The sequence below is a fragment of the Macrobrachium nipponense genome, chromosome 6, assembly GCF_015104395.2.
Source record: "Macrobrachium nipponense isolate FS-2020 chromosome 6, ASM1510439v2, whole genome shotgun sequence".
Lineage (NCBI taxonomy): Eukaryota > Metazoa > Arthropoda > Malacostraca > Decapoda > Palaemonidae > Macrobrachium > Macrobrachium nipponense.
In genome coordinates this window covers 132,733,814-132,746,022 of record NC_061108.1, presented here as the reverse complement: position 1 = coordinate 132,746,022, position 12,209 = coordinate 132,733,814, and the positions used below count along the sequence as shown (strand labels likewise).

Sequence of the window (12,209 nt, the reverse complement as noted above, 5' to 3'; positions counted from 1 at the left end):
AATACGCCAAGTTCGATCTTTTTTCGGTACAACGATTAAGGGGAAATTATAAGGGCTGTTCGATTTCCTAATGACTCCTTCTTCTAACATTTTACCTACTTCATTATTGATCTCATTCTGGAATTACATAGGAAGTTGGTACGAAGGTACGTAAATGACTTTATGCTTGTCTTTTAGCCGTATTTGGTGTTCAATGACATCCGTTTTTCCCAAAGATCCCTCGGTAGTGGAGAAAACATCATGATATTTAGTTAAAAGATCAAAAAATTTCTGCTGAATCTCCCCTTCTTGAATGTCTTTATTGATTTTACTTTTGGTAGATTGTAAGAGGGATTCATCCACAACTGATTAAGCGTGATTAATTTCAGCAACAGTAAAAATGCGATACATATAAACTTCCACATCCACGATGTATTGATTTTTGTGGATCACTAGATTGGTATTCAAATGGTTACAGATTTCAATGTTAACTTGTTGCTGTGAATTAACAGTGTATAGTGCTTGTGTTACGGACAGTCCGTTAATTTTCAGAGTGTCGGAAAGGATTAACATTTCAGATCCTGGCAAAGTCTTCTTTACACGCACTAATATATTCGAAGGTACGTTCGGCTCGAGAGTTTGCGTGCAATCTGATATTACGGGTGTGCAAGAATTCTGTTGGGTCGCTTGAACAATGTCATGATTCATGAGACAAGTGATTGGTTCCTCAATGTACGTTACTGTTTGATTGTTTGTCTCTCTTTTGTCCAAAACTGATTTTAAGGTGTTAGAAGATTTATAGAATTTTCCTTTGATATACACGCCGTGTTTGGCAAGGGCTAAGGTAATGTTTTGAATGCCCATAGACGGGTATCCTATAATTACAGCTGGATACATATCAATGTTTTGTACAACTATAAAAGTATCGGTAAGCGTGCACTTACCCACTTTGTACTGAATTTGAGTTACGCCTACTACACTTAATTCATTATTACCAATACCTGAAAGTCGTACTCCGGAATTCTCAATAGGGAAGTACGAAAACAACATGTGATAAGTCCGCAAATCCATGATATTACGCGGACGGACTACCGGAATAAAAAAACAGTGTGAAGGGTCGGTGCTCTAAATTTACGGCATGCAATGTAGGACGTAATTCATCTTTACTGATAATAGCATGTACATATATGGTGAAAGTCTACGGGAACCTGCACTGGTTTTTTGGATTCGGTCGTGTGGTTCATAGGGAAATTCTGGGTCTCGCATAGATCTTGTAGGTGATTAAATTTGTTATTTGATTCAAAAGATGTTGATACGAATGACCCAACATCACTCTCTCCCCCGCTGGAGTTAATTACATGGTATTTGGTTTGCTTTGCACACTCGAAAAATTTGACTGACTGTGAGTTTTGGCTAGACGGCCCGGGAACAGAATTTCCTGAAGCACGATTTGTTTGTTTCTGATTTTGAGCAGAGTTACTGTTTACCTGTTTCTTTTTATAGTAATGAGGATTCTTCTTATTATCATCATTGGGAACATTTTGTGTGTTTTTAGGATTATGTTGCTGTTGGTTACATGAGAAGCAGCGATTGTAAGAATGACTGGAGCTGTTATGAATTGAACAATAACGCGTTCAGCAGTCTCCAATTATATGCCCTGCACGCTTACAATTAAAAAAAGTTACCCCTGCTGCGTTATTAATGACTATATTTACTTGCTGTGGTTTACTTTCATTCTTTGCAAAAATTGAGTAAGCAAGGGGTCCAGATCTGTTTACTTAGACATATGTTTCTTAATTTGTTTATATATGTCTAACTCCGTACTGTCGGGCGATAGCTTCTTGTCAAAACAGCATACCAAGGCTTCCGGCAACATAACTGTCAAGCAGGTTAAATATGTGAGCCTGATAAAATCTTTCACAGCCATGTTCCTTCCCGTAACCGAAGTGGAAGTAAGCAAACTATCCTGATATTCATTCAGCTGTTCAGCAATTAGTGCCGCCCTCTCTACAATGTTAAGTTGAGTCATAGAGGCCAGATTAATGATGTCCCCCCAAAGCTAAAACTACATCCAAGGCTTCTTCACCGCCATATATGGCCCGTAATCTAATTTTAAATTCATCCCATGTATCCGCCTGTTGGAAAGAGACTCCTCTCAGGTACGAACCTGCATCTCCTTTAGCAAAGTCAATGAAACTTTAGCCTCCTGTAATTGTAAGGATGGGTCAGTGATGCATTTTGCTCTTAAATGAGCATCCACTGACAAGATCCAAGATTCGATGCCTTGAGGCAAGAACCCGTTGACCCGGCCTTGAAAGGGAGCAATTGCAGACCTTGCACTGACCAAGGTTACTATTGGGTTACTGAGTGCGGGGTTACTGGGTGCAGAGTTGGCCATCGTGACTTTTTTTTTTTTTTTTTTATCACTATGATTCCTAGCGATCCTATCGAAATATCTATATGAATACACTTGTCCACTGGGTAAACAGATATGCAATATAAGATAAGAAAAAATGTTACAGATAATAACAGTCCCCCAAAATGATAAGATTAAAAACAGATAATATGATAAGGATATTTCCGGAGAACTTCTGGAAGAAAAAAAAATTAGCAATAAAGAAAGGAAGATTAGGAATAACGTATAACTCACCCCTAGGAATAATGGACGATCGATCTTGTGTATGGAGAACACTCAAAAGTCACACACCAGAATGAATAAAGAATTGTACTTAGCTTTGGTATATAAGAGGAAGATCTTGCTGTTTAGGTGACGTCACGGCCTTGGCTCCGATGTAGCTATTCCGCAGTGACCCGAATTCTCAGTTCGCGTCCTGCTCATGCGGTGTTTGTTGAATGATTCGTTTCCCGTTGCCTTATCCATGGTGATCCGATGCTGCAGACACGTCCGGTTTGTTTCTTGAAGTGCTGGAGACGCTCAGTAAACGATGATACACCCTCTCGAATGAATATTAATGAAAGACGTTTCTTACGTTGCCATAAGATTCGAAGTTGCTTGAAGATTCTCTCGCCTTTGTTGACTTCTGATATGTTACATTTTGTTAGTCTTCGGATGATGTGGAATAGTCCGAGTCCGGGCTGCCACCAATGTTGTGCTAGGCCTTGTATAACGAGGTGCACTGTGAGGTTATTTAGACCTGCGATGTTATACGCAAGTATCGTGTTATATACTTCCCATCCTCGTTGGAGATTGCGACGATAATTTCTAAGTCAGTATCTTCTTTGGGTATAAAGGCGGAGATGTTTCAAACTCATGATGATAACAGTAACAATATATTTGTGAAACTACATCTCTTGAGTAGAAGCAAGAAGGTGGTTAAGAGAACCTCATTCTAGGAGGGGAAGTAGAGTTCTGAGTTACAATGCATTTACAAAATTATAGGAGAGCAAAGCTTAGCTCAGCATATGAACATGTGAGAGGAAGTCACGTAGACGTCTGTGGGTTATAGGTCAATAGGTTCTCAGGCGAAAGCACTGTGACCTGTTTGACACAACAAGGGATTTGATTATCACAGGCAAATGCAAACCAGGACGTCGCTGATTCAATACGCCAAAGCCTAGCTTGCATCCTGTTTATCAATCTTTATCACACTCCTTGCTATCTCAACAGTGACCCCTTGGGTCATGGGCTTATTTATATATGGAATATATATCTTTTTAAATGTAACCCTTACACATACGGCCTGAACTTTTAGCCCAATTTTCAATTTAGAATGATTCAAATAAAGAGCAGCGGAGATAATGTCCAATGAATTATGGTAAAATAACGTGGCAGTCAAGTATAAAAATAAATCGTAATAATGAGCAAGTCTGTACTGTACTTACCAGCAAAAACTCCTTACTGTTCTCAAACTGAGGGGGAAGAAAGACCGCTCGTACTAGGCAGTGAGGCATCACGGTAGCTGTGAAAGAAAGATATCAGTTAATTGATTGGGTTCTACAGACTGGTGTCATAACAACAGAGGTTACAGAAATGTGGATTTATCAGTGCGTGGTGATGTAATTTTCATATTGATATAAAAAATGTTTTTTGTCCAAAATAATAAAGTTAAAACATCCGAAATTATTATTATTATTTTTTTTTACTGAAGGGGCTGGCACCATGTTTATGTGGCATTACATAAGGGATGGACAAATTAAGCTATATACTAATCTCACTCTTCAGGGAAATACCTGTGGTATGCGTAGATGGTCTTACTGTAATTCTTAAGATAATAAGTATGCAATTACCCAAGTCATATTTCCAATATTTTAATAGACCAATAGATATAACCAAATAATTGTGTATTCCCTTTGTTCAAACTTCTCCTGATGGAAGCCAACATAATGACTGTTACACCATGTATCCTTTAGTTAGAAATTCTTCCATTGACAACTACGTCATTTAAAAACAGTGTGTAGTTACGAAAAAGGCACAGACAGTAGTGCTATATTTCTTTATAGTTAACAATAGGCAACACTTCAATTTACGGCCTACGACAACTTGATGGCAGTAATTCAATGTGAAAGTGTTCTCTAATATTTCAGACGAATAACTTCCACACTTTCTTTTGCAGGTTGTATTCTTCATGTTGTGTGAAAGGCTGATAACACCCAACGCCCGACTGGCATCGCTCTATTTCCTACTTTTTTACACAGTTTTGGCTTACTTGAGAAAGTCGCTGAGTGTAAGTATACATGGGATAAATGCGGAATATCAGCGCAAAATGAATACTGAATATCAATTCACAATAAATAACGAATACCAATGCAAAATAAACACTAAACGTCAATGCAAAATAAATTCTGAATACCAATGCAAAATAAGTATTGAATACCAATGCAAAACTAATACTGAATATCAATTCAAAATAAATACTGAATACCAATGCAAAATAAATACTGGACATCAATGCACAATAAATACTGAACATCAACGCAAAATAAATTATGAATATAAATGTAAAATAAATACTGAATACCAATGCAAAACTAATACTGAATATCAATGCAAAATAAATTGTGTAAATAACGCAAAATAAATACTGACTATCAATGCACAATAAATACTGAACATCAACGCAGAATAGATACTGAATATCAATGCAAATTCAATACTACAATTCAATGCAAAACTAATACTGAACATCAACACAGAATAAATACTGAATATCAATGCAAAATAAATACTGAATATTAATGCAAAATAAATACTGAATATCAAAGGAAAACTAATACTGAACCTCAACGCAGAATAAATACTGGATACCAATACAAAATAAATGATGAATATCAAAGCAAAGCAGACATTCGACACATAAAGACGCTTCCAATTGTTTCCAGACACGCCAGTGGTCGCAACTCGGATCGACCCACTCGACCAGCATGAACGACTTCCTGCGACTGACGACGTGGTACATCGCTGTGCGACTGGGCAAGGGCATCGCCATGTCTTTCGTCCTGGTGATGTTCACGATGCAGTTCAATCACATAGAGCCAGACCTCACGTATATTGCCATAACGTTTGTTTACTTTTCTCTCACACAACGAAGGTGGACAGGTGAGAATCATTTCAATGTCCTTCAGTATAATGTGCTTGTATTGCCACTTGAGAATGTGAGAGCTTGTGAGTTCGTTAACGAAAATGTGTACTTCTTTATCTATCGCAGGTGACGAGCGGATAGTAGGCTGGACGAGGTCCTTAGCCCTGGAAGTGATGGAGCAGGAGGAGGAATTCTGGGTGCCCTTGTGCCTCCAGGCATTCCCAGCTATCGGATCTGCCGTCGCCATGGTGCTGTTGTGCCAAACGCACGTAGCTCTTTGCTCGGTGGCCTCCTACACCAATATCATTGTGCCCTTCATCCTCCTGAAGGAACAGGTGGAATATCATCATCTGCAGCACACAGACCTTCTGGTGAAGTTCCGTAGAGCTACGGCCAAGGTAAGCATAAGCGAACTATACCAGGCAGCTTGTGAACACACTAAGAGTACCCACCTTTCCTTAACAATCATCTACAACCTCTCAAAAGTTAAATTCCTGGTCTTACAGTTGCATATTAAAGGCTATTATTCCGGGTAAATACAACCTCAGAACATCAGCAGAATTCTTCCAAGTAATAATGACTCGTCCGAAGATGCCATAATAGAAGAATATATTGGTGTTGCGTCCGTCTTTAATATATACTATATATATATTATAATATATATATATATATATAATATATATATATACTATATATAGAAATAATAAGATATATAATATATATATCATATATATATCTTATATATTTGAAATGATAATATATATATTAATAATAATATATATATATTTATATACTATTATATATATTATATATAAAGATAAGGCTTTTTCCAGGTGACCAGATAGTGGGAGAAAAGGCTCCTCTGGGAGATAAGGCTCCAGGTGACCCGACAGTGGGAGCAAAGGCTCCAGGTGACCCGACAGTGGGAGAAAAGGCTCCAGGCGAGACGACAGTGGGGGTAGAGGCTCCAGGCGAGACTACTGTGTAGTAGTCTCGCCTGGAGCCTCTACCCCCACTGTCGTTTCGCCTGGAGCCTTTTCTCCCACTGTCGGGTCACCTGGAGCCTTATCTCCCAGAGGAGCATTTTCTCCCACTATCTGGTCACCTGGAGCCTTATCTCCCAGAGTCAGATCAGCTGGAGCCTTGTCACCCACTATCAGGTACTCTTATGCTGAGGGTGAGCATTTTGAAGAAGATAACTCGATGTACCATATTGGGTTTTCAGAAACTAGGAATCCTGTAAGAGCAGGAGCAAGTGACTCGCTCATAACGCATCCTAGCTACAGTCCCAGCACACTTGTCAGATCACCTGGTGACATGAATGTGCCGAGCACGGATGATTTTTCATATTTTTCACGCTCTCCTTTTTCTCCTGGATCAAAACCCCTCAAGAGCTATCTTCCAATATCCATAGCAAATGCAAGTAGTAATCCAGTTTATACTGCACAAACACAGTCATTTTGGAGTTCTACACCAGCGGCTGCTGCTTCCGGACAAGCAACAAGCAGGATTCCCTCAGATTATGGTGCACATGCATTGAGCACCAGTGGCATTAATACAGCAGGCAGTGCAGTTTCGGTGACAAGTGGAGCAAGGCCCAAGGAGGTTTCCAGGAAGGTGACGCCAGCACAGAGAAAGTATATGATAAAGAAGAAAAGGTTTTTGGAAAAGAAACTTCATGGCATAGAGAAACTAGAAAGGAGAGTGGCTACCGGGCAGACTTTGATGGAGGAGGAGAACATTAAAGTTGATAAGAAAGAAGAGTATGAAGAAGAGCTGACGGCCTTATTCGACCAAGGGGTAAACTTGGACGGTTGATGTTTTTGATGCAGTGCAGAGATAAGGTTTACGCACTATAGAAGTTAAGGTTCTTTTTTAATTTTTAGATTTTAATGTATTTTAAAAGGTGCACACGAGGATTTCTGACTATCATTTTCCTGTGGAATTCAATTATTTATTTATTTATATATATATATTATATATATATATATATATATATATATATATATATATATATATATACACACACACACACACACACACACACACACATATATATATATATATATATATATATATATATATATATATATATATATGCTTGTAGCAGACACCACTGACCTAATCCTCAAACGTCTACCATGGCCTATCCACTCCTAAACTTGGCTATTTCTGAATACACCTTCAAAGCATGTACCATGTCAATGAATGCACTAGTAATTCTCAACAAGTGCATACTATATCTATTGTTATGACTTTCTAGACATTGCTAAAAATTGCACAGTTCCTCCTGTAAGCATTGTGGGAATAGGGAAGAGTCTAGATTCAGGGTACAGTACATTTCTGAAATTAAAGCTGATCTACTCTGTATTTTAATGTATTCCCTGATTTACATGAGGATGAGTTGTCATCATTTTTAAATGTTAAGAGGTGGAGTCACCATCTTTTCAAAGAAAAATACCAATCACTTCTCTGTAGATTTTCATTTTTCAGGAAACAGAGATCAATTAATTTTTTTTCAGGAAGTAGAGATCAATAACTTCTCTGTTATTTTTTTTTTTTCAGGAAATAGAGGCTCATTCTACGTGCCCAGTATGCTTGGAGGACCTCCGCGTAGCGAGGGCAACGCCATGTGGGCATCTCTACCACGCAGTGTGCCTCAGAAAGTGCCTGGCAATATCCCCACTGTGCCCAATGTGTAAACAGACTATTAAGTGATGCTTTCTAGAAATTTCCTCACGAAGACAGTTCAATTCGTAAGCAACGAGAAACAAAGTTGCGAGTTGAAATATAACTACGAGCGTTATTTCTATTTACAATATTAGGTGTAAGTTACACGATGTTTATTCGAGAGTTCTGTTACCTGTCCTCGCCAGTCGTCAACAGATTGTAAACAACACATATATCTATTATAAAATAATGGTGCTAATCCGACAATTTTTTTTACTCCGAGCTTATGTTTACAAAGGAAATATATTTCCCCATTCATGTCATTAAACTTATCCTACATGGCTCTCAGTTCAAAAGCTTCACAATATGTTATTTTCATAAGAAAAAAAAAAAAAAACATAGTATATGTTATTAACACCAACTCATTGAATATTTTTTTAAGGAATAACCAATAGATTGGAAATGTAATCAGTGATACAGCTAATTTTCATTATGGGTTTCATCAACAATTCTTTACTTCTGCAACAACATAAGATTGTCTATATTTACATAATACAGGAACCACAAGTTTGGGCGGATCTGTAGCTTGCTCTTCTCGTGACAAAGCCATTCGAGGGTTCTCACTGTTCAGGTAACTCTTCTGACAGCAATGCTGGTTATTAACTATCACGTGCTACCCCCTATCCCATTGACCTCTGTATTCAAGCATTTATTTAAATCAAAACAAACACTAATTTTTACACCGTTTTATGTTGAGAGAGAGAGAGAGAGAGAGAGAGAGAGAGAGAGAGAGAGAGAGAGAGAGAGAGAGAGAGAGAGAGAGAGAGAGAGGCTGGTTTCATACCATCAGTTTTTTCAAGGAATAATTTTGTTTTTTATTTTGCTCCAATATTTCGTCCAAGTTTTAAAAAACACTTGGCTAATCATATCTCACAGACTCACTCACATACATGGATCGAAATATTGCCTTATGAAATCGTACAGAACTGGATTCCTGCTTCAAAAGGTATCCATTTTGAAACATTTCAATACTAAACGAATACATATATGAAGGTGAAGTGATTTATACATAGCCCAGACATTGCTGAGGCGTGTTTCGTCTGAAATACATTTCCGCAATATATTCTATTCTTTCGTTCCAGCCATTGCCTTTTCACGAGAAGCCTTCCGAGAGAGCGTGTCAGGTTAAAGTTTAAGGGTCGAGGACGAGTCAGAATCACAGTATTATACTTAGAAATGTATGGACTCTGCACAAGGCTGTGACACTGTGCTAATAAATATACTTATAATATATATACTTAGCCCGTGCGTATATAATATATGCTACTATAAGTTTAATACATTTATAACTTGTATCTCCGTCAAATTGTTTGTACTTCTGTTGTGGTGATATGGAAAACAGTAAAATGATTGAAAAAATGACTTGTATGTTTTAACCTGCCATCCTGATTAGAGCCCCATTTTATTCATAATTTGTATAATATATGAAGAATTTTCACACTCGAAACATTCATGAAAAAATTTCAACAAATATTTTTTTTTGGTTCCTCAACCATCTAATCCTTCTAGTAGTATGTTTGATGAATATGCTAATCAATCTCACTTCCATCAGTATCTTCGGTGTCCGAATAACTTGAGATTTGTCTTGGAGGAAACACAGTTTGTGGAAATAAACAATGTCCACAACTGGAAGTTCTCAGTGGATTTTTGTAGTAAAATTTTGGTAGTCTCTTCCTGCTTCTGTGTCTCTTGACTCTCTCACCCTTATTCTTGGGGTTTGAGCCCTCGAAAGTTCTTCTTTCGCCTTCGTGTTCCTGTTTCCCTCGGGACTAAGCTTGATTCGCCCAGAAAGATTACAAGTCAGTGTATAGTTAAGTATACCTTAGTTTAACCAGACCACTGAGCTGATTAACAGCTCTCCCAGGGGTGCCCCGTAGGATTAGATATTTTTTTACGTGGCTAGGAACCAATCGGTTACCTAGCAACGGGACCTACAGCTTATCGTGGAATCCGAACCACATTATATCTTGAAAGGAATTTAAAATAGCCAGAAATAAATTCCTCTGATTTCTTGCTGGCAGAGCAGGGAATCGAACAAGCCACTACCGAATCGGTGGGCGAGCACGTAAACCACTCGTCCAACGACGAACGCCTGACGGTGAAATTGTGCAGAAAAACCAGAGGGAACGTAGGCTACTCAAGGTTGAAACCGCTCAAGAAGTTATGACAGTATTGCATAACGTTAAAAATAAAAGTTATATTCATTAAGCAAGCGTTCCTATAAATTAATGCGTGCAAAATATATCAAAGTATGTATCATCGATCCATTTCGCTGCCGTAGGCAGATTACATCCAATGAATTTCTTTTAATTGTTCATGGCTCAAAAAGAAAAAAGAAACAAAATACCTTCAGTTTTACAGGAGAGAGAGAGAGAGAGAGAGAGAGAGAGAGAGAGAGAGAGAGAGAGAGAGAGAGAGAGAGAGAGAGATCTTCAAAACAGATAAACCTTTCCTGACAGGAAAATTGAAATACGTGAATGATGATAATACTATCGAAATATTGGACAACAAAAAGGTACCGTTGTCGATTCATATGTTTACAACTAGAATAAACATTGAATGAATGCATATACCGAACCCTTTTGAAATAACAGATTGCCCAAAATTGCATTAGCAAATAGATGATCTCTTATCTATCTATTTAATGAATACTCCATTTGGAGAAACGGCTGTCTATATGTCGATTTATCTATCTACACAGAAAAATTATAAGCCACGAAGGAAAAATAAACAACGAAGTTTCTGCAAGATCTTTCGACTGAACGTCCTTTACTCGGCAGAAACTCCGTTGTTTATTTTTCCACACACAAATACACAGTATATATACAGTATAAGTACAGGTTACGCATTCAGTACCTCCGCTTTTACAGATATTCTCTCAAAATACAGACCATTTCTTCAGGTAAAACCTCAAGGAGGCTGCGCATTTAAAGGCAGGAGTGCCCTTGTGGGCTCAGTCCAGTGGTATCGACTTCTGCACAGCTGGAGGCTGACCTGGTTGTAAATATTTTCAAGAATTCTTCCTGAGAGAGAGAGAGAGAGAGAGAGAGAGAGAGAGAGAGAGAGAGAGAGAGACAGAGAGAGAGAGAGAGAGAGAGAGATTGTTTCTTTTGAGGATTAAAATAAATCCGAGAGAAGGATGTTTTCGCAACGAATAGCTTTGATGCTAAAAAGAAATTCTAATTATCAGTATGCAGTGTTGCAATTTTTAGTCTGGTCACAAATCTTTATATTTAGACCAGTGGTTTCCAACTTTTTTTATTCGGCCACCTAATCTCCTCTAAAATCCTGATGCTCCCTATGGTGTTATACTATACTTCATATTCACGCGGAGGAAGCCTAAAAGGCCATTAACCTGGTTTAAACATTTTCGAAGTAACCCCCTTAAAACTCAAATTACCCCCTGGTGCCCCACGTTGGGAATCACTGATTTAGACGTACAAATACGTAAAGAACGGTGTACAGACAATGCACGTCAACATGCAAAACAAACAAAACATTGGGCTTTCGCCCTGGCAGTCCAAAAATAAATCAATAAATCTTCAAAGACTCAGACAACAAAAGGTAAACAATTCCAGTCTGAACAGGCACATTAATATTCTACGCCAGAAGACGCGAGACGCTCTTGGCAAAGTCTCGTTGAAACCCAAATGAAGTTTTGTGATTTTCACGCAACGCTGACATTCTTTTTGTGGAGAACGTAGCCAGGTGCAGAGGTGCTACTAGAGACTTCAAAATCGAAATGTTAAAGAGAGGCACCGTAGACTTTAAAAGTTGCGAGGCATATGACTTTCTATGAAAGTCATAGGCTTATTTAAGAATATAATATGGGCGAGGATTAATCTCAATTGGAAAAGAAAAAAAATACATATACATATAGATATCCATACATACTGCAATGATAAAAAAACAAATATATATATATATATATATATATATATATATATATATATATATATA

The 12,209-nt window shown here is 38.0% G+C and overlaps 1 protein-coding gene and 1 long non-coding RNA gene across 9 annotated transcripts in view; one reads left to right on the top strand and one right to left on the bottom strand.

Annotated features, from left to right (window-relative positions):
- Nucleotides 1-9,608, top strand: part of LOC135216242 (uncharacterized) — a 51,633-nt gene extending 42,025 nt beyond the window's left edge. For all 8 annotated transcript variants that reach the window (XM_064251405.1, XM_064251402.1, XM_064251401.1 and 5 more), the window contains 4 exons: nucleotides 4,554-4,664; nucleotides 5,320-5,536; nucleotides 5,646-5,917; nucleotides 8,085-9,608. In XM_064251405.1, coding sequence (XP_064107475.1) covers nucleotides 4,554-4,664; nucleotides 5,320-5,536; nucleotides 5,646-5,917; nucleotides 8,085-8,237 — 753 coding nt within the window. In that variant the 3' untranslated portion in view covers nucleotides 8,238-9,608. The remainder of the gene's footprint in view (nucleotides 1-4,553; nucleotides 4,665-5,319; nucleotides 5,537-5,645; nucleotides 5,918-8,084) is intronic.
- Nucleotides 1-12,209, bottom strand: part of LOC135216245 (uncharacterized) — a 187,103-nt gene that overhangs the window by 79,957 nt on the left and 94,937 nt on the right. Inside the window, exon 2 of the long non-coding RNA XR_010314836.1 lies at nucleotides 3,823-3,899. This is a non-coding gene — a long non-coding RNA (uncharacterized LOC135216245). The remainder of the gene's footprint in view (nucleotides 1-3,822; nucleotides 3,900-12,209) is intronic.